This window comes from Perca fluviatilis, chromosome 13 (assembly GCF_010015445.1).
Source record: "Perca fluviatilis chromosome 13, GENO_Pfluv_1.0, whole genome shotgun sequence".
Lineage (NCBI taxonomy): Eukaryota > Metazoa > Chordata > Actinopteri > Perciformes > Percidae > Perca > Perca fluviatilis.
This window is the reverse complement of record NC_053124.1, coordinates 24687812-24710877: the sequence shown is the minus strand read 5'-3', so window position 1 is coordinate 24710877 and position 23066 is coordinate 24687812. Positions and strand designations below refer to the sequence as shown.

At 41.0% G+C, this 23066-nt stretch overlaps 2 protein-coding genes across 2 annotated transcripts; both read left to right on the top strand.

The window, feature by feature from the left end:
- Positions 1-118: 118 nt before the first annotated feature.
- Positions 119-6902, top strand: ncdn (neurochondrin). Its single transcript, XM_039819995.1, has 8 exons — positions 119-249; positions 463-680; positions 1483-2545; positions 2853-3022; positions 3790-4028; positions 4121-4336; positions 5124-5266; positions 6115-6902. The coding sequence occupies exons 2-8, from the start codon at positions 477-479 to the stop codon at positions 6531-6533; spliced, it is 2454 nt and encodes an 817-aa protein (XP_039675929.1). The 5' UTR covers positions 119-249; positions 463-476; the 3' UTR covers positions 6534-6902.
- A 1058-nt stretch (positions 6903-7960) lies between these two features.
- tfap2e (transcription factor AP-2 epsilon) lies at positions 7961-21714 on the top strand. Its single transcript, XM_039819996.1, is given in 8 exon segments — positions 7961-8409; positions 10539-10979; positions 13075-13129; positions 16561-16792; positions 18634-18711; positions 18713-18750; positions 19250-19388; positions 20650-21714. Coding segments are annotated over 8 exon segments (1284 nt in total). The 5' UTR covers positions 7961-8370; the 3' UTR covers positions 20912-21714.
- The last annotated feature ends 1352 nt before the right edge of the window (positions 21715-23066 follow it).

The following is a 23066-nucleotide window of genomic DNA, read 5'->3' as shown; positions in this document are numbered from 1 at the left end:
AATGCTATAAACAAAACAAAAAAGATAAAAATGTCTTCTGTGACCTTAAAAAAGAACGTGGCTTCGCTTATCCGACGTTTACAACATGGACCAAAATGGCGTCTCCGCCTTCCAACTATCCCTCATGTGATTGGTTCCTTGACATTTTTGGAGCGTTTTCATTGGTTTCTTCCTGCTTTATTTTGACTTTTTACTTCCGCGAAGTGCTCAAGAGCTGTTGTTACCGCGCGTGATAGAGCTGTCAACAAAGTAAGTTATTTTATAAACGTTTACTAATTCAAATTGTAGCTAACTGTCGAATTGTTGCCAACTGTTACTTAGAATGACTCAGCTAACAAACTAAAAATCATTAAATCAAGCTGCTCTCGTTGCCCTCAACGGTGTGGAGCTAATCATGACCTGATGTTCAGGTTGAATTTCAATGACTTTGCTTACTTGTTTATTTCTTTCTTGGTTACGCAGTTACTAAGGTCGTAATGGCTGACAGTGCCGACGTTACACCTGTCGTGAGCAGCCAGCCTCCTGTAAAAGAGGAGCAGGGAGGAGGAGAAGGTGGAGAAGGCTCAGAGAGTGATGCAGGAGGTGGTTTGACTGATGCACAGAGAGAGGTGTTGGAGAGATGTCTTCATGCACTCAGGCAGGCTCAAAATGACAGTCACACATTGGCTTCTCTTCTGCTGGTAAGTGTCTGTCTACGCGTGATTAAAGGACACACTGATCCTTAGCATTCATATTGTTAGTAGCTATATCAACTGTTTGCATGTAAAACTAATACACGATTACTTTCATCTAGAAAAATATTTGCAATAGTTTAATTTAGGAATCCATAAAAAAACTGTGAAAGGAGAGGAGAGGTTAAAAAAGGCGTGGACTGGTAGTTTGTTAATGGCTCTATTAGGTTTAATTTAACCAAGTTGTGCAGAAACAAGTTGATTAATGTGGCCAGGTAGATGTGTCACTTATTGCAAGAAAGCCAAACATTATCTGTTTCTTGCTTCTCAAAATATGGGGATATAGCTTCTCTCTATTTTATATCACTTGATATTGAATAACGGGTGTAATTTCATGTCCTTTTTGAGATTTTATAGGCTATGATTAATCATGTTGTTGCAGAAGCAGTGACTACATTTACATGAACTGCAATATTCCACTAATAACCTCATAATAAATGCATTAAAGTCTTTAGTTAACCTTATTGATATAAATGGGCTAAATATAAGAAACACCTCTCAGTAATTCAACAGCAGTACAAATTACACCTTGTAAATGCCCATTAAGTTGAATCAACACCTCTCTGGTTTAGAGACATTACAACTTTGACAGAGGTAGAATTTATAGTAGAGACGCTGCATTAGTTTTACTGTTGTGTAATATAGGAGTGTACTGTGTGTGTGTGTGTGTATATATAGAGATATGTAGACCAAGTATCATACCTTAGCACTGACAGGTGTGTGTTTTCTGTTTTCCCCTCTCTGTCTTTAGATAACTCGCTTGTGCCCGGCAAGCCAGCTAGACAAACCCACCTTAAGGCGCATCTTTGAGGCCATTGGTCTAAACCTCCCAGCTCGACTTTTGGTAACAGCAGTCAGAGGCAGCGACAACTCCGGCTTACCCCCACAGGAACTCCTTTCACTGGGCACGGCTCTGTTGGCTGCCCTGAGCACAGACCCAGACATGGCCTGCCATCCCCAGCTCCTCACCACCATCCCATTCCTGCTGGGCATTTTAGCAAATGGTCCTGTGAACCAGCAGAAACAGGAAAACCAGGAACAGAACCAAGATGGAGAGGGAGGGCAGAGTCCAGATTGTAAAGTCCAATCAACAGAGAGTTCAAACGCAGAAAGTGATCCTACAAATGTGGCAAAATCAGCAGGAGAGGAAGCAAAGGGTGATGACGGCAGTGAAGCAAACGGAGTATCACCAACATCTCAAGAAACCTCCCCCTCTTCCAAGATGGACGAGGCCATGGCTGCTGACTGCTACCAGGTTCTTACAGCTGTGTGTGCCTTACCCAGAGGTGCCGACCAGCTGCTGAGCAGGGGTGCCGTTCCTGCTCTGTGCCAGGCAGTGGAACAAAACCAGACTTTCAGTCACCAGAGGGGGCTTGCCTTGCTTGGTTGCCTCCTCTCAGGTAAAAGGAAGGACAAAGTGTGGAGTAAACACCCTGCAGAACTCCTCACTTTACTGGTCAGGCTCTCCAAAGACTTCTGCCAAGCCACAGACCAGACCAAGCTGGACATGTGTGCCCAGTTGGTGATGTTTCTCCCCCCAGTAGGAGTGGTAGTAGAGAGTGAGGAGCTGAAGGGAGTCGTAGCACGTGTATGGGGGGTATTGAGACCCATGTTGCAGGCTAAGTTGACGCCAAGACAGATCGGGCCGATCCTGGTCCTCAGTGCTTGTCTGCTGGATTTGCATGGTTGGGAGCTGGTGGGACCGCCAAAGTTCTGCTGCTTACTGGTGAACCGGGCTTGTGTAGAGGTCAGAATGGGTTTGGAGGAACCGCCTGGTAACGAACTGGGCCCAGAGCTGCAGCACACACTCACAGGTAGTGTGCTTATTTGAAATAATACATTGATTGTAATTGTAAAAATATATATTTTTTTTTAGATCTATCTATCTATCCATCTATCTATGTATCTATCTATCTATGCCTATTCTGAACAATTCCGCTACTTACAAACCACCAACAAGTTTGTTAGTTTGTTTATTCCTACCCCACGCTGATTCCTGAGCCAAGTTATAAATGGCTAATAATTCCTTTTAACTGTTGTGAAACCATGTAGGTAATATTTGATTAAATGCAATTAACCTCCTTTGTTACTAAAACCCTTCTTAAAACATCTTATTCCCAGGCTGTTATCGAATCATGGAGGCTGCCATAGAGCAGGCCTGCTGTCTGGGAGTGTCACAGGCCACTGCACCTCCTCAGAGCTCCATCCCTTCAATCAGTCTGCAGCAGACCAGGCAGGTCCTCGGGGTGTTGGAGGAGGCCTTCTCTGCTTTAATGTACCACCTGCAGCAGGTGAGAGGATGACATTTAAGCTTCTGTTAGTGGCACTCTGTTCTTTGTCCATTATATCATATTTTATACCCAACAAGCTACTTGTAGATTAATCAAGCAGTCAATTGATCTTTTTAAAAGGTCATTCATGTGTTAAGTCATTTTCTAAATAAAAATGCCAACCATTCCCTAGTTACAGCCTCTCAAAGGTGAGGATTTGCTGTTTTTGTTGAAAAAACATGACATTTGATGACATGGCCTCGGACTCAAGGACATTGTGATGGACATTTGTCTCTGTTTTCTTATGTTTTATAGACCAAACAATTAATTGAGGGAGATTAATTGATAATGAAAGTAATTGTTAGTTGCAGCTCTACTTACAAACAAGCAGGATTTTTGCTCAGTAATAGGTAGTGCTATGATGGGATTCATATTGTTCTTTTCAGTCCTACCAAATGTTACATTTTATTATTTTTGCTATTGTTGTATTACCATTAGAGAATGTAACTTAAAGAAATTAAAAGAAACATTTGTTTGTTTCTTTTTTCCTTGGTGCACTTCCAGTGGAAAAGAATGTAGGAATGAAATTTTGGCAGACTAGGAGGGATTTTGAAAGAGTAGCAAGAGTAAAATATTTCATGAATTTGGTATGGTGAAATACTTTTGTATCGTACAGTCAAGGAGAGAGGAGTACAAAAAGTGCCATCTATAAATCTTTATTTATATAAAAATCTTACTTTTAATCTTATATTTTGAAACCTCTTCCTCGCCTCTTCCTGTTCTCGTAGGTGGATCCAAGTCGTTATGGTGACCCTTTTGTTTTCGCCACATTCCGCTCTCTGTGCTCCTGGCTGGCCGAGGAGACTTCCTGTCTGAAGCAGGAAGTGACTGGACTGCTGCCGTTCTTGATCGGCTACTCCCGAAGCCACCTGCAGGGTGAGAGCCCAAAGCAGGGCCTCTCTGACTGGATGGCCGAGATGTCCGACAAAGAGGAGAGGGGAGCGTGGACGGGCAAAGAAGCTCTGAGGTAAGTGTATCAATCATATAGTTTATACTTTATTCCATAGATTCTGCAGTTATCTGACAGTACTTTCTCCTCTTCCCTTACATCCTCTTCAGGTATCTCCTTCCAGCTCTGTGCCACCTGTCGGCAGAGGAAGGTCCCAGGAAGGTGCTGCTCACCCTCGACACCCCGGCCCTGCTGGTGGACTTTCTGTTACAGTGCTGGACTTCCCTCAAGGGGAAAAGTGGGGTGGCATCGGCCAGGGATCCCAGCATGGAGACAGCCTGCTCAGCCCTCCTCAACTTCACCGTCACAGAGCCAGAGAGAGTCAGGTAGCTGGTTTACAAATGAAATACTCATCTGAAGCTAAATAATGATCGGTTGTTGCTGGTGCTGTCAGTTAATTAACGGCGTTAACGCAAACCCATTTTAACGGCGTACATTTTTTTTTTATTGCAAGATTAACGTTATTTTTGGCCTAGCAAACTTTGTAGTTTTTTTCACATGCTGTTGCAACAACTAGTAACGTTAGAAAACTACAACACCACACCGGATCTAGCTAGACCGGAAACAAAACAACAGGCGCGCTGCACACACTTGTTTGGGCTTGCGAGCCGGCCAAAGTGTAGCAGGCTAACGTTACGTTTTGAGTGGGTGGTGAGCGCGAGACGCCGAAATGCATGCCAATAAGATTCTGAATGGAAAGTTTACTTTGCCAAATGGTTCCATTGACAAGACCAAATTGATCTGTGTGTAAATGTTTTTGTCGATTTGAATTGAGCTAAATAATATGCTTACAGTTACCTTAGAACCCACATGGATACCACAACTAAGAACAAACTTAAAAAAAAACATTTGCACAAAGCAAGCCGATCCACTTTTTCATGTTGATAAGAGATAAAATGAGAAAAAATAACGGGACAAAAAGAAATCAAGGATTTAGAAAATGTGCGATTAATTGTGATTAATTGCGAGTTAACTATGACATTAATGCGATTAATTGCAATAAAATTTTATCGTTTGACAGCACTAGTTCTTTCATTTCTATCCATCAGTACTGCGATATCACAGTTCAACATTTTATGAAGGTATACATTTTAGCTTACATTTTTTGTTCAGGAAGGACCCATGTTTCAGAAAGCTGGAGGCCCTTCTGAGTGAAGCACTTCCAGTTTTGGTGCATAAACCCCGCCTGCTTGTCCTAGCGGCAAATTACTGCACGTTGGCGCTGATGATTGGCAGACTTAAATCCGCCCCTTCAGGTAAAATTGTTTCCTTTTTGTTTTGGTTAATCACACACTTTGTACCAATTTGTTTTCCAGCTGTGTTCAACATTAACTCTTGTCCAGTGATTAATTACATGCAACAATACCCTCCGTGCAGTTTGTATGTCGGTATTTAAATTCTATAGTAATTCCACAGTGCACTACAGCAAACCTGCTATTTTGTTTTAGTGCTTGTATTTGTATTTTTATTCAATGTGCTTGTAAAGAAGCCCTTTCCACAGCAGACATTATGACATCACAGGCGTTAGCAGTAACATTAACAATGGCTCTGTTCTCTTCAAATGTCCCAGTAAGCCCTGTGGCAGTGAGCCAGTGAGCTACCATTCACAGCACCAGGACTTTGAAACAGAAGCAGCTAAATGGAATTCAGCCATTATTAATTGAATTATTTACACCCGTGTTTTTCCTCCTGTAACATGTCGAAATGTCTTCTGTGAAAAAGGCCTATACCAGGGCTGTGGAAGAGGCAAACCTACGTCTAATGCAGCCATTACTAATGATGTTAGTTACCCTTGTGCATTTCCTTTTAACTGCTTTGAAAAAGGCCTATAGGAATGCGGATCATGTGGGCTCTATGTTGGATAGAAATGCTGCTGAACACAAAATGCAGATTGGGTCTGTAAACATCAGCTGATGTTGACGGAGTCTCTCTCTTTAAACCTGCATTAATCAATCAATCGGTTGACTCTTTGTATTGTGAAATGGGTCCCTTTTAGTGCTAAAATTATTCTTTTTCTATTTTATCACATTTTTAATTTAAAAAAAGCCACAACATGTCTCTTATTGGCAGCATTGGTAAGACGTATACTTTTTTTATTTTCCAGGCTCAGTTGAAGCCGGCCAGAGGCGGCTCTTCTCCACAGCTCTCCGGTTCCTCCGCAGCGCCCTGGACTCTAGCGCCAGCCCCGGTCCAGTTAAGGTGAGCCTCAGCTGGGAGGAGAGTTGGGACGAGGCTGCGGAGCTCTGGAGGTTGTGTCTGCAGGCTCTGGGAGGCTGCGCTCGCGCCCAGCCCTGGATCACCACCCTGGTCAGAGAGGAAGGTTGGCTAAAACACACACTTACCATGCTAAGTCAGTGTAGCGCACTACCTGACAAGCACACACAGGAGGCGCTAGAGGAAGCTCTGTGCGCCATGGCAGACCAGTGCCCGGTCTGTAAAGTGGAGATTGGAGACATGATGAAAACTGATAAAGGAGCTTTGATCTGTATGAGGAACCTGAAGAAGTCAGTGGGAGTGAAGTGAAACCAAACTGCTGCCGACAATATGCTCTTTTAATGGAGTATTTTTAAAAATGAAGTAATAAAGGAGGGCTGTTACTGAAGCCAAACGTGTGTTTATTACTTGTACCAATCTGACATTATACAATGTGTTACCTGTTGCCCCGTACTTTATTGTAAGGAAAGGATGAAAGGCCCCAGATGCTGCTGGTCTTGTGATCTTTGCAAATGAGCTTGCATTGAAAAGATGGCACTCAAAATTATGAACATATTTTTTGTGTATTGTAATGCAAATGTTTAGACAGCTGTGCTCTGAAAAGACACGGTTTCTTACATGTCAATTGTGAAATGCTAACGTCTTTAATAAAGAGCTATTTTGTTAGAAAACCTACCAGAGCCACTTTTTGCTTGTGTTACTTGCCACCAACTAGTTGAACACTTCCACCTGAAGCAGAGCTCATTGGGTCGAGTCCTGGTCAAGTCTCAAGTTTATTTGTGACAGACAGGATAGGGAAGTCAAAAAATATTGAAAGACACAGTCATAGGCCAAATCCTTTCATATTCAAGCTGTGTAGCAATGCAAGGAATACCTGTATGCAGTTATATTATTATTATTATTATTATTACCTCCGCCAAGGAGGTTATGTTTTTGGTGGCCCATGTTATGTTTATGGCCCAGTTTTCATGAAACTTGGGGAAAGGGTGTGGCATAGCATGGGAACAAGGAAGAACCCAATAAACTTTTGAGTAGATCCAAATCATGGGGCGGATACACCATTATTTTTCACTTTCGTTAACATCGCAAAATAGGGCATGGCATTGGTGGAGGTCTGCGCTCGCCGTGTACCATTCTAGTTTTTATTGTTCTGGGATTTTATCATGTCAAAGCTTGAGATGTTTTGGTTTTTAAGTCTCAAGTAAGTCGAGTCCTGGTTTCAAATAACAAGACTGCTACTCTGGCCTGAAGTTTTTACCCAGTTACCTACCCAGTTTTGTATAGATTAAATATGTATGATAAAGGTGATCAAATCTAACAAGCCAGGATGTCACAGCAGCCTCCTGTTAAGGTGTTAGTGTTCTGTAGTTAATCCAAGAGTCCTCTTTTTTAATGAACTACCACAAGATGGCGCACTGAGACTTATTTGGATATAATGTGACTTGAGGTTCTGGACACATTCCACCTCTGTACATTTGTAGAGGGAGATGTGAATGTATAACTTTCGAGTGTTTTTTTTTTCTTGTTTAAGTTCCCCCCCAATTCTGCTTCCTGATTCAGATTTAGAGAAACAACTAGTTTTTTATGCAGTGAAATATTGAAGAAAGCATGATAAAGTAATAAAAACAAGTATGTGTGTATTCTGGTATTAACTGTGCTTTCGTTACAAACGTTGTTGAAAAGTGACTCATCTCAATAAAATATTAAATGTAAGTACATATGTATTGTTTTGCACATATTTGGATTCTCAGTTTAGAATATTTTAATGTTGACATACATTTAAAAAAAAAAAAGACAATCCTGCATAGTGTTTCACAGGACGAAAATCACGTTTTTGTTAATATCGGTGATTCACTGCCTTGTGATTGTCGCCATCTTCGCCATTTCATCCCTGATCCTATAGCCTAGCAGTCCATGCACAAACCGTGAAAAGTTTGTAGTTACCCCCTCTGCGACTCCTGTCACCTCCCGCCCTTTTCTTCTTTTTACCCCCCCTCCCCAACACCCATCCATACAAACTCCTGCATCATCTCTCAAAGTAACTCACTCCTCTCTGTACCTTCAGCCCGTCTCCTCTCCATCCACCGCGTCACATTAACCCCTCAGCTGCAGCTTGACAACCAGACTGATAGCCCACGGCACCACCATGCTCTGGAAATCCCGAACCAAGACTGACGTTCTGCAGGTAAAACAGGTTTTTGTCTTTCTGTTTTCATTGGTACATTTGTATCTTTTAGCAGCTTTAGGTCTGTAATGTAGAAGTCTATCCTCATTGCGTAAAAGGCTGCACATGGTGGGCCTGTTGGCTTGTTTTTAAAAGATGAGGAAAATATTTGCTTTATTTGGAGTGTAAAGATGATAAAAATCCAAAACTTCTAACTAGAGGGACCTGGATATCCGTGCGTAAAACCTGGACGTTAAAAATTGGAGAATATGATTTTCTTGTTTAAATGATTTGTGTTGAGATGCTTCTTGAGTAAATACAGAGGAAACACTGATATTGTATAGTCTTTCTGGGTGCGCAAAGTCCAGAATATGATTCAGTGCCATTTTTAAACCAAACAAACATTAAATGTAAAAGTACAGTGTGTGTTTGAATTAACGGAGGGTAATTGAATGAATATATCTCTTTAAGAGAAAGAGACCCTGTCGACCCCTCCCCTCATTCTGCCGGGTGCGCGCAAAACCTATAAGTAGTGCGCTCATGGAGAGGCTGTAGGACTCTGTGTGTGTTGTGCGCGTGTGTGTGTGTGTGATTCTGACAGCAGCTTTTCATCTGCGCGTAAAGACCTCCGTCAAACAGAGAGAAGGAAAAGTAAATAACACCTTTGAATTTAATGGACCGTTAAAAACAGCCTGGAGTACATACCGGAGCATTTGGTGACATCTTTCAGTCGTTGGGAGCCTGCGCATCCTGTTGAATTTTAAATTTGGGTGTATTCAGAGAGGTCCAGATGTTAATCCACACCTATTCGGCTATGGTGAGTTTAAAAGAGACTCGTGTTTTTTACGGTATTTGGACTGCTGGTGTCTGTTCATTAATGTAACTCAATTTAAGAAAGAGTTTATATTCTATTCCGAGTGTCAGTAGACTGAGTCTGAAAGATGCGCACAATGTGCTATCATTAATAACAGCTAATTTCGGGTAAATTAGGTATAAATAAATACTTTATGATTTATCAGTGTGTTACGTTTTTAAACGTGTGACATCAACTGTCAGCTTGCACAGTATAGGTTTATGATACTGATTTTTTTTTTGGCTGACACTTGAATACACTTTTTTTAAAATGTGTTCTTTGCTCTCCAGTAGCATCATAAGGGCCAAGTGTCCATACTTCCCGATGAGCCTTTTTGACACTGAGTTTAGTGTTGCGGCGCCGCGCATCTGTCCGCGGAGATGGGCTTTGTCTGCACAGTGTCACAGCAAGTGAGACCGGCTGACAGTGAAGTGTCCACTCGCTGCACAAACTGTGACATGCCGAGACAGAGCAGTAGTCCATCTGTCTGGAGGAGTGTTGTTGCGTTTAACAACCTTAAATATAAAGTTTTTAAGACTAAAATGAAGGACACAACCCTGCACAGTGTGGGTGATGACAAATATATATATATGTGCTTTAACCTGGCAGCGGGCCTCTCTGCCTGGCAGATAATGGACATTGTTCCACAACAACAGCATTGATCTGGGTGACCCAGCTTTAAAAAAAATCCAATTTTACCAGGATGTGTTCGAGCAGAAATGTAGGCTAGTGGACTACATGCGTGCTGTTACATGAGGGAATAAACTTGTAAAGTCACATTAAGATCACATTTAGTTTTCTACGCCTTGTCAGCCTGAATGAACCTCTTTCATTTTCACTTGTGGGGTCAACGTGGTTTTGTTGACACGATAACAGATTATTTACAGATGTAACCCCCCTCCCGGAGCAACGTGTTGTTGTGCATTACCTGTCCTTTGTGCAGCTTCTTGGTGGCCGTGACCTTTCTGACACTGTTCAGCAGCGATGCCAAAGGCGTCTTCTGCCAGTGCGCATCACTTCAAGCGCTGCTGCTATTTCCAACCATCTAATAAAAAATGGAAATACATTTATTTATGGGTTATTGCTGTTTTGTGTTATATTAAATCGTCTTTATATATTTTTAGTTTGCCCCCGATTTGTGCTTTTTTTTTTAAATAATTACCATATTTCCCGGAGCTTATAACTTTTGGAATCTAACATTTGATGAAATAGTCAGTCTCGTGTTGTACCTTTGGGAGAACAGTTTGATGAAGCCTTTGAGCTCCTGATATGAAGCAAACTTTTACATTTTCTGCAGGACCGCGCAGACGGACTAAGCGGCTCTTCGCCGAGCGGGCGCCTCTCCCAGCTGTCCTCCCTGAACCAGGCCGCTTACTCCTCGGCTCCCCCGCTCTGCCACACTCCGGCCTCTGACTTCCAGCCTCCGTACTTCCCTCCCCCCTATCCCCAGTCCTCCCTGCCATACTCCCAAAGCCAGGACTCATATTCCCACCTGTCAGACCCCTACACCTCCATCAACTCCATCCATCAGCATCAGCAAGTGGCATGGCACTCGCAGAGGTCGCGCTCCGACGATGGGGGACTCCTTTCACAGTCGCACCGGGCTCTGAGCCTCGACCCCCGGCGGGAGTATGCAGCTGTCCCTCGGCTGCTTCACGGTCTCGGAGAAGGTGCTGCTGCTCTTGGGGACGGTCCTCTCGGGATGCAACTGGGACATCACGGCCTGGACGATATTCAGGTGACTTTATTTATGTATTTATTTTGGCTTTCCATCCTTTAGTTGCGTTGGCGTTGGCGCTGCGCTCTGGGAAGACCGTGCGTAAAAGTCACTTGGTATCCAATCAGTGCGCACAAACATGAACTCTTATCAACAAAATCTCCTCTGAGCTTCTTTGACTCTTTATGTTTCTCTATTCAAATGCCGTTATATTAACCCAATATCCTAGAAAATAAGTGCAAAATTGTATCTCATACTTAAAAATACGTGGTTGTTTGCAAGAGGCCCTTAAGCAATTTATCTTCCATTTCCTTCAAACGACACAAATCATGATGAATATAGCTCACGTTAATCAAATAGATTTTTAAGTAAACACATTTAATTAACGACTGCTACATATTATTAATCATTTTCATTCATTTTGAATGTTTAACCTGTTATTTATATTTGTGTTTAATTCCTGCAGAACTTTATCTTATTTTATCTGAATTTCCCATAAAAAAATAATAAAAAATCACATGAGCAGTTTTGGTGTCTGATATCCCAAAAAGAAGGAAAACAGTTGTGCATCTCTTAAACAAACTGTACTGTTGAAGTGAGATGTCAGCCCTGATATTTCTGCAACAATATTAGAAATGTTTTCTTTTCTCTTCAAAATTCGTTCATATATGAATGAATAAAACTATATTAGATACCGATCCTCCATTTTGTCAGGTGTGAATTTTAGATGGCCTGTTGAATACGTTTTTTTAAGAGTTTATGAGCCAGAGACGTGTTTCATCTAAAATTTTAGTTGAGCTTAATGAATGGAATCCTACTCTATATATGGGTTTACAATAGGAGGAAGTAGTATGAGTTGTGTTGACTAAATGAAAATAATTCTTTTTTTTTCTGAGGTTTTAAGATTTTAGCTCCATAAAAATACGGGGGTTTTTTTGGTGGCATTTGCCCGTCTTATTATTGGTCAGGACATTCATGGAGTATCCGATGTTTCGCACAAAGACAAATTGATTCTGCAGCCTTTTTCTTTCTGCAGGTTTTTTGGGAGAAGAATAGTTTCTATGGTTTATTGAGCAGTCAGCTTCCCTGCAGCAGGTGCAGCTGCAGACGCTGTTTGTTGCCTCCTCGCAGAAAAACACACCGAGACCAATTGATGTGCACGGTCATTAATAGAAAAGAAACGTTTGAGAGGAGCGCCAGGCAAGGAGTCAACCCGGGCATGTTACTGTTAAACGCTCCCACTTGACAAGGACCTTTATTTGATTAATGGATTATATCCTTCGCGTTTGAATCCTCTTATAAATACAACACAAAGGAAACATCCGAGAATCGCACAGCAAGACAATTTCATCCTCAGTGAATGAAAAGATCAAATCATCTGAAAATGCTTTAATTTATTTTTTGAATCGGTGAACTTACGGTGGCTGTTTCTGATTAATATTAAAGCATATTTTCTTTTTTCACATATGACTTTTACCTAGGGATAGTGAAAGAAATATCAAAACATTTTGATGTTCATATATTGGAAATGATTACATTTCTACGCAAAAAATATTATATATAAATAAACTGCTCTGTGGTTATTTGAAACTAATATATTATATATTATTATATAGTCTAATATATTGACGATATTACTTTAATTGTATTTTTAGTAAATAGGTAGATTTGTGGCATTGAAAAATTATAAGAGGCAACTTTTCCTGTCCAAATGTATGATTTATGAACCAACCAATAAACTCATAAATAATAATATACATTTATATGATTCTACAAATTTAAAATATTAAATGGCAAGCTGTGTAGTAATATGAATAAACTGTTTAAAATGTTAAATCATCAGTCATAACTTCCATTTACCATGTTTCCTGCTTTCCATCTGCACAAAGAAACTAAATCCAATAAGAGTAACAGATTTTATTATTTACTCGGATATAGATAGTTTAGTTCATATGTGCTGCAAGGGAAAACCTAACGTTGGACCGTCCATCTTGCTTTGGCCTGAGAGAGAAAAGCTGTGTGTGTGACCGCGTATTTTAGTGTGTGTATATAAATGTGTGTTTTGGCTCTAAGGCCGGTGGATAAAAGATAGTGACTGTCTGTCTGTCTGACACAGGGAATGGAGGAAGGATCAGCCCTGGGCATCCTCGACCACTCTGTCATTAAAAAAGGTAAGAGGTGGGAGAGCTCTGTGTGCATGTGTGTGTGTGTGTGTGTGTGTGTGTGTGTGTGTGTGTGTGTGTGTGTGTGTGTGTGTGTGTGTGTGTGTGTGTGTGTGTGTGTGTGTGTGTGTGTGTGTGTGTGTGTGTGTGTGTGTGTGTGTGTGTGTGTGTGTGTGGTGCATTTGTGTCTAAGTGTGCACCTATATAATTGTGCTATACATGCTGAAGGGGGTTTTGTGTTTAGGGGCACTCCAACACCAGTCTCACTCTCTCTCTCTCTATCGCTGTCTCACACACACACACACACACTATAAATAATTCTGTTTTGCTATTTCATTTGAAGTCAAGAAGTCCTCTAATACTCAGCTGCAGACTTCACCCCAAAGGCACACATTCTTAATGAACTGTTCATGGTCATATGAGAGAGAGAGAGAGAGAGAGAGAGAAAAAAAAAAAAAAAATTAGAATGATGAGGTGAGGAGAAGTGGGGCAAAGAAGAAAAGGGAGGGGAACATGATAAAAGAGGAGTTGTGGGGAAATTTGCAGAGTATGATCACTCTAATATTACCGACTCTGAGTTGCAGGAGACACAGGGGCACGATTAGAAAATTCAAGTTGGATTTGTTGCTGGTGGAGTGTGATTCTGTGAAAACCTTGCCTGATATGATAGATAGGCCTGTTTGGGTGTGTAGTGCTGCAGCAAAAAAAAAATTAGAACGTTTGCTCTGAAAGCATGCTAAAGATGACACCTAGTGTGTTACAAACTGACTGACAGCATAACATTTAATGTGCGTATGCTTATTTTAGAGAATTTTCTTTTAAATGAAGAACAAATGTGCATTTTGAACATTATCCATTCACATTTTGAATACATTTAGGCGTCCTAATTCTAAATATCCAAACCCCTTACTGACCCGAGTGACGTTTTTTTTACAAAGACATTTTTTTACAATTTAATTCTCCAAATCAGGTCCCTGAGAAAGAGGAGGCACATACTGTAAATTTCTAGCTTGATTCAAACTGCAAAACCAGCAGTCATTTGATAAAGTGACAGTGATTCCACTTGTTTGCCAAACGCTTGGAATTGATCAATTACCACAGCGAGACTCTCACCGGCAAGCACTTACAGTATACCAGATAGCAGAGCAAACCTAAAGCCCTCATGAATAAGAAAATCCAATAGGGAGAAGAGAACGAGACAGAATATAGGAGAAAAAAAAAGACACGGAAAATGGGTGAGATAAAGAGTGGGAGGCAAAGCAGAAAGCATCAAAGATGATAAGAGAAAGAGAGGGAGGGGCAGAGAGATGACAAAGGAGAAAGAGAGAGAGCTTTAGAGGAAACTCTGCTGCGCTGTGGCCTCGCCGGCCGGCTGATCAGCTGCTTGTGAATGAGAGGATTTTAAGAGATTCTTTCAGTCTGCATTGCACAGCAGGGCGTCGTAAAGAGGCCACCCTCCGCCCACTGAGTGCGAGGGGAGATCCGGCTTTTCACTGTACAGTTATCCAGATATGTTTTTTTTAAAGGAGAGAGAGAAAGGAAAATTGCAGAGCCATCAGGATTGGAGAGACTACAGAGAGAGAGAGAGAGAGAGAGAGAGAGAGAGAGAGTACAAATAAGAATATTGACATTGTTTAAAATGTAGGTACATGTTGCTCATTCTTATAAACACCTTTATTGGTTTAATTAATTTCCTAGCTCACCTTAAAGGTCTGTTTCTCCCAAATTACAAGAAAAAACATGCATCCAGGGTTGCATGTCGTTCCGCATTTCTCTCCACTCGATTGCTGTTATCTCTCTACTGTCGACTTAGTAATAAAGGCATAAAATATCCTTTTAAAACATATATTTTTTCTCATAGCTTTTGTGCGTCCAGTCATGCTGATAGGTTAATTTGTCTAGGTTGTCCAGATTTCTGCCTCCACAACATTACAATGGAGGTGAATGGGATTTTGTTTTGAGGTGCTCACATCATTAAAAAACATCCCATTCAAAATATGCAACAGCAAGTCATTCTTCCGAATATTGTTTACCAATTAACTCTAGACAACTGTTTTTTTTTTATCAGTACTATTTCCTCAGCCAATAACTTCTCCAATGAAAACTGATTATTTTTAGAAATAATTTTTTTTTTTAAACAACATTCAGTTCCTTTGTATTGGGGTGGAGGCAGACATTTCAAACATCAGTATCTCAAAACCTAGGCACAAAAAAACAAATGCATCTGCATGGCTAGGGATCACTAGAGGTGAATGAAAAATCATTTGGATGACTATGAACCCAAAATGAAGTCCAAAAAACAGCCCCATAAACCAATGAGGTAGAGCTCTATTTGCTCTTTTTTATCCTTGCTAGAAATTGTGGTCCTCATAAGTATACAAGTAGATCAACACAAATTTATTTACAACCATTTTACAGATAAATGTATGAAAATATGTTTTGACAATTCATTGTAAACTGCTTTGAATTCACCAAAATACATAAAAAGTGTTTATTTTTGAAGGAACTGTAGGCATTTGAACACTACACAACCAGAAACACTCTATATTAACATTAGATTAACAGGCTGCTAAACAGATAGAACAGCTAAGAGGCAGGACAGAGACACACACACACACACACACACACACACACACACACACAAACAGACAAAGGGGTTGCTTCCTTTCAATCCTCTCAATTCAGAGGATTTCTGCCCACACAAATGCACATTCAGTGGATTTAGGATTTAAGATTAAGACTCCAAAGATAATTTCATCAACACCAATTAACACATTAAAAGATGACATAACAAAGGTTGAAAAGCCAAATAGACTTTGGTCTCAATGCCAACAGAAATCATTATTAGTAAGTGAAAGACCTTGCAATATCAGTGCTGCAACAGGTATTCTGGGCAACTAACAATTTAAGGAGATGCTTCCTAAAAAGGCCACGTTCCTCTTAAACTCCTAAAGTGGTTGGAAAAGTCTTCAGACGATTGGACGGGATAAGCAACCAAGACATAAAGAAAAACATCTTAAAAGTTTACCAAAGTGCAGAAAAGTGAGTGTGAATTGAGCTCTTGAAGGTGAGAAATACGGCTATTTGAGAATGCACAGTTACAACATAACCACCTGCAGTTTAAACAACAGAATCAACATGCAGCACTCCACAATTAGAGCTGTCGACGCAGGGGAGAACATTACACTGAATTGATTAATCAGGAGAGGAGGAGCATGCTGTCACGCTGTCATTCACACAAAATGATTGTCACTGCAGAAGACATATGTTAAGATTGATGATCCCCTTTGCATCCTGTTTTTGTTGCCGGTAAACTTCTTGTAGCTTTGATTTCTTAAATTTTTGTTTGACACAAATAATGCAAATAGCCTAAAACATGTCAAGTTTGCATGCAAATAAGCCTGAACTTTCTTTTTCTCTTTTTTCTATTTCTCCCCTAGTTCCCATCCCGTCCAAGCTGAACGGGTCGTCCCTTTCTATCTTGTCCCTCGGTAAGGAGGGTCTCGGGATGGGAGCCGTGTCCAACCCAGCCGAGGTTTTCTGTTCGGTCCCGGGTCGCCTCTCGCTGCTCAGCTCCACCTCTAAGTACAAGGTGACGGTCGGGGAGGTGCAGCGACGCCTCTCTCCGCCTGAGTGCCTCAACGCCTCTCTGCTGGGTGGAGTCCTGCGCAGGTGAGTGGAACATGGGGAATGAAGAGGGTGTGATATAGTTTTTTAGAGTTGTGTTTTTGAACGCCAAGCCTACACTTACAGACAAAAATAGGCCTTAAATCAGTAACTCCCAACCTTGTCGGACTTTTCTCAAATCTTAGCTGTTATACTGGCAAATTTTACCTCATTAGGCCTTTAAACATTGTTAAAATGCAACATTGTGAGAAGAGAAAATCTTTCCTTGGTTGAACTGTCACAGTTTATAGACATATGCAAGGTATTCAACGTTGGTCAGCTATAAAAGGGTCACAAGCATCTGTAAGTGGGTTAACTAGACTTGGAATCTGAGCGTGATTCAGAACCAAAGACTCACTAACCTGCAACAATTGTGATTACAAACTTTACCATAATGATTCAAAAACAACACCATCAAAGAGGGTTTTTGGAAGCCTCCACCAACCTTTACATTGCAGTTTTAATTGGATTGTTTTACTGCACAGAGGTGCTTCTTCATGCCACAAAACAGGAAAGCTGTGCTGTTCTTCTTGGAGAAAAGAAGCTTTCAGGAGGTTTCAGGCTCCGGTAGACCGTGGATGGAGTTTGAGGAAAAAATATGTATCCATTTTTAGTCAAGTGAAAGAGAAAAAACAAGAAGCAGAGATGAATAAAAATGTAGTCTTAACTCAGTCGCATGAACAACACTGCAGGGCAGAGATAGAAGCCACCAAAACATCATGTTTTTTGTTGAATTTTACAAATGTAGCAAAAATAATGTAACAAAGACAAACTAAATATGCTACACATTACACCTTTAAGCATAGCACTCAGACTGCTTCCTTATTGAATTTGTGAGTATAGATTTTAGTTTATACAAAATGCTTTTAACCACACAACAGGGGCTCTTGATGTGAACTTGGTGTACTCCATTTTCCTAAAGCTTTTCAGAATAAGAGCGCTTTAACTGAAATAAAGGGCCAGAGCTGAGGACCCAAAATGGGTCATGGGACTAAATCACAAGAGAAGCAATGTGGTTTAATGAACCACTGCCTCGGGGCAAGAGAACAACTTTATGATTCGGGTTGCTGGCTGAAATACTTTAAGAGGAGATAATTAAAAGATCTAAAGGGTAGTAAATATTATAAACCTCCTCAGAGGAGAGATACAGCTACCCCACTGATAATAAATCACTGCCTATCATTTTGAGGTATTTGCACTTCTTTACTCTGCTACAATTATTTGACAGCTGTAATCACTGGTTACTTTGGACATTAACATTTTACATATGAAATAAATGATCAGTTTATAAAAATACAATGCATTTTTACACATGCACCATCCAACATTATATAAAGTAATTAAAATAAGTTCCACCTCAACCAGCTACAACAGGGAAATGCTACTTCCACATTAATACATGAAACCTTATATTCCAATAATAAAATAAATTAAAAATATACCACTCACGGAGGCTTTTCTACATAACAAGTACTTTGACTTTTGATAATTACATTGATATGTACATTGTATTATATCTCTGTATAATAGATATTGAAATGTTCTTAAATTCAGATATTTAAGATTAAAGAAAGGGTTGAGAACAGGCAAAAGGAAGTAAAGCAACCGCTAAAAACATCGAAAAATACAAGACACTATCAGTGTTGATAGGGAACATACTGTAGGGAGATTTCAGCTTCACATTCACTTACATAAATGCACACACACACAAATGCATACAGCCATAGACACAGGGACACACAAACACGCCACTACAAAACTCTCACACACACACACACACACACACACACACACCACAAGGACCATCTCCTAAAAACTGTTCTCTCTGTCTCCCTGTCCCCCCTCAGGGCGAAGTCAAAGAATGGTGGCCGCTGTCTGAGAGAGCGTCTGGAGAAGATTGGCCTCAACCTGCCCGCCGGGCGACGCAGCAGCCAACGTCACTCTCCTAACATCTCTAGTGGAGGGTAGGGACAGACACACACAAAAAAAAAAACACACACACACACACACACACACACACACACACACAGTGACCTGCATACATCCTGACAGATAGAGACACATATTCACATAGAAATATCCACGCATGAGCAGACATGAATAAACAAGTCATAGCATGGGTGGATGCATGCATGGATGGTGTCATTTGAAAAAGCTGCGGCTGCCTCACAAAGCCAAAGAGCAGTGAACTGTTTGAGTAGTGAAAGTGAGAAAAATGTCTGCATTTTTGTCTCTTGACCTGACCTGACCCGAGCGGTTACAGCAGTCTTTTAAATGTGTATCAGGTAAAAGCATAAATATGGATTATCATCTGATATGAAATCTAAACTGAAGCACTGACATTTGACTCTTAAATAGACAGAAGTAGAGCTGCTTTTTGTCTAACTAATACAGAAGACTATCCCTTTGTGTACTAGTTGGCTCTGTTTTAATAGACACACTCTCCTCTTCCTCCTCCTCCAGGTGAGGCCGTCCATCTGGCTCGGGACTTTGGTTATGTCTGTGAGACAGAGTTTCCAGCCAAAGCCACAGCTGAATATCTGTGCAGGCAGAGCGAACCGGACCAGCTCCCAACACGGCGCAGTATGCTGCTCGCCACCAAGTGAGTGCCTCATCCGTCCCGCTGCATTTTAAAGGAGCACTCCACTGGTTTTACACGTCAAAGTCAATTTGCTGGTCATGGGGAGTACTACTAGGAGTTTTATCAAGTTACATCACTTCAGTAATTTCAGCGTGGGCTTGGAGAATAAATAAGAAATGTTTTACAAACCAAAGGGCATGGAGTTTGAAAGATGTGAGCGTTCACCAGAAAGGGGAGGGTCTAACAAAAAAATGCTATTAAGCTGCATTATGGGAAGTGTAGGATCCAGCATTTTTGGAGCTTGAACCACACCGGTGAGTAAAAGTTTAGAATATTTTGTCTTCTGCTGCTTCCGTCTCTTGTGGATTGTGAAAAAAAATCGCTGGAGTGCCTCTTTAAGAGTAATTCAGGACAGTTAGTGCTACCAAATCCATGACAAATGCTGATAGAATTAATTATTGTAAAATACCAAGGGAGAGAACTATATTTAAATGCTTTGGTTATATCAAGAACTTTTATGAATTACAAACTTAATCTGTTTTATAAGAATGTGAGAAAGGTTGAAATAAACAAACAGCACATGATTTTAACAAAACACTGAAAAAAAAGGTCTAGTGTGCTATTTGTTTTTGTTTACCAACCTACATTTTGGCCACTTTAGAAGGACTCGTTGCCACCGTGGGTTACCCTCAGCAGAGATCACAGCCCAGACAGACAATTAATAGGCAATAGTGTTTATTTTTTGACTTCTTACACTTTCCAACACAACTTTATAACTACCAACCGCGCTCCTCCCTCAGCCAGGTTACTGGCAGGCGCACAGCCCGCTGCTCTCACAGTCCAGTTCTGTCTCTGTGGTGTTTGGCAGACATCTGAAGGGCCAGCCCGCTACTGGATATAGAGGGAGAGTTTAATTAGTACAACAACGATCAGCTGAGACAATAAACTCACCTGGCGCTGCTCTCCTGATCCATCCCCCCACCTCTCTCCACTGCTGCTGATTGCAGACCACGCCCACCTCCGCAGCCACCTTCACCACACTCTATTTTCCATAGTCCCACTTTTAATGTCAAATGTTAGATTTCCAAAACCTTGCAAGGGCACAATGTTGTACACAGTATGAACTTAAATAACATTCCAGGTGCAATGGACAAAAGGCAAAAACTATATAAAGATACAAGGCACCTGCACACTGAATAAATGCTCCTAAAAGATTCATTCATTCATTCATTCATACAAGATTTATAAAAAAAAACTAATGTCTTGTCTTTGTTCTTCTCAGGGAGATCTGTAAGGAGTTTGTGGACATGATGTCCCAGGACCGCTCTCCTCTGGGCGGCAGTCGACCCAACCCCTGCCTGGAGCCCGGCGTCCAGGGAAGCCTCACCCACTTCAGCCTGCTCACCCACGGCTTCGGTACTCCCGCCATCTGCGCCGCACTCTCTGCCTTCCAGAGTTACCTGATGGAGGCGATCAAAATGCTGGATAAAGGAGAGGGTGGAGGGAAGAGCCACCACGACAAGGAGATGAAGCACCGCAAATAGAGGGAGGACAGACAAGATGTGTTGATAGATGGATGGATGGATGGATGGATGAGAGGCAGAAAGGAAGAGAAAAAAGGGGAAAAAAGACTAACTGGTGCCCCTCTGCTTCTTTACCTTCGCCTTCAGGATAAAAACTGAGACTTTTACCTCCCAGAAAAACCTCTGCAGTCTATCTCATCAAGGAGGCGGGGTCATGATGATATCTGTACTGTAATGTGTGTCCACAACCACCTCACTCAACATGACGCATGGACCTCTCTTCTCAGTAGCTGGTTTGTGTCATGATGGCGTCTACAAAACATCTCTTCAGGATGAGTTCCTACATATGGCTGTATTTATTTCCCCCCTTTTTTTATTTTGGTAAACATGTCACCTTTATCTGTGTTTTAGAAACCCCTGCCTTTATCAGTCACTCTCTCTCACACACACATGCACATTTTTTTGGACTGAACTCATCTGGGAAGTGTTGTAAAGCCATATCCGAGACAACAACCTGCTCTTTGCTCCTCTTGAACTTTGGGAGACTTTTAACTCTACTTGATTGGACAAGCACAGCTTCCATATGTAGTTCTTCTTAGTGGGTGGTCATGGGAAATTGAGTTCTCTGGGGTCTCTAACAGCGGGGTAAGGAGGAGTCAAAGGCAGCTAAAGGAGATTTTGTTTCTTTTATTTTGAAGTTGGTAACTTAAAAACACAAATCATTTTGTACTTTCTGTGTATGTTTATTATTAATGTTATTACTGTTGTTATTATTATTGTATTACGGCATAAATGTAATATATTATTAAAGAATTAAGAACTGATCAGTTTAGTTTCATGACTTTGCTTTTATGTTTTAATCTGGATTATCAGAACAATAAAAAGTAATTGCACCTTCAGGTACCTTTTTAAATGCAACTGCCCATTTCAACTTACTTTAAATTCAACGGTGACAATGGGCTTTTATTGTGTTCTTACTGTAAATGCTTCCTCTTTCCATTTGTCCAATAATGATATTTTTTATTGATCCCTGTAGGGAAAGTCTATTGTGACTTCAACAGGAAGGTCATAGCGAGGGCTGCAACCAACACTTAATTTCGTTATTGATTGATGTGTCGATTTGTTTTGTTAATTGCTTAGTCTATAAAATGTCAGAAAATAGTGTGAAATGTCCATTACACTTTCTAGGAGCCTAATGTCATGTATTCAGTGTGCTTGTGTTATCTGACCAACAGTCCAAAACCAAAATATATTCAATTCACATTAATATTAAACAGAAAAAAAGCAGCCAAAACCAGTAAATGTTTGGCATTTCATTTTCAGTGATGGCAATGTTGCTCTGTCCAGCACTTTGGTCCAGACTGAAATATCTCAACAACAATAACTGACTTTGGTGATCTTTTGACTTTTCTTCTAGCACCATTAGCAGGTAAAAGTTTTTACTTATCCAGTGAAATTTCTCAACATCTTCTAGATGGGTTAGGACAGAAATTTGTACAGACATTCATGCTTCCCAGACGATGTACCCAAATAACTTAGGTGATTCTCTGGCTTTTCCTTCTAGCGCCACCATTAGCTTGATATTTGTATCCTTAAGTATAATATCCCAACAACTACTGAATGAATTGCCTTAAAGTTTGGTACCAAAATTAATGTGCAATCTTTTGATTTGTACTTTATGTTTTGTGCTAAATAGCAAATGTTAGCATGCTAATACGCCAAACTAAGATGGTGAACCCTAACCCTGGTAATTATCAACATGTTAGCATTGTCACTGTGAGCATATTAGCATGCTGATGTTAGCATTTAGCTGAAAGCTTAAGCACAGCCTCACAGAGCCGTTAGCGTGGCAGTAGACTCTTAGTCTTGTAGCTTGATAGATCACTTCTACTATTAATTTAATACTATAAATGTTACATGTCATACATTTTCTGTGAGCACCCCAAGGGGCCACTCAAAAAAAAACAGGGTCCCTCTATGCATGCAGAGCTCCTGCAGGGGCCTAGGGAGACGGCGGCGTCACAGCTGCAGCCCTGAACACTAGTACCTGGGAGAGCGGAGGCAGCGGTGCGACCCCCAGCGCCCAACAAGCCACACACACACACCCCGGTTCCCCCTCAACCCATCTGTTCCACATTTCTTCCACCAACCACCTCTCACCTCCCTGCACAGTCCT

Coding starts and splice junctions, on each gene's coding strand:
- ncdn (XM_039819995.1), top strand. CDS start 477: ATGGCTGACAGTGCCGACGTTACACCTGTCGTGAGCAGCCAGCCTCCT. Junction 2,546..2,852: donor GCTGCAGCACACACTCACAG/GTAGTGTGCTTA, acceptor TCTTATTCCCAG/GCTGTTATCGAATCATGGAG. Junction 4,337..5,123: donor ACAGAGCCAGAGAGAGTCAG/GTAGCTGGTTTA, acceptor TTTTTTGTTCAG/GAAGGACCCATGTTTCAGAA.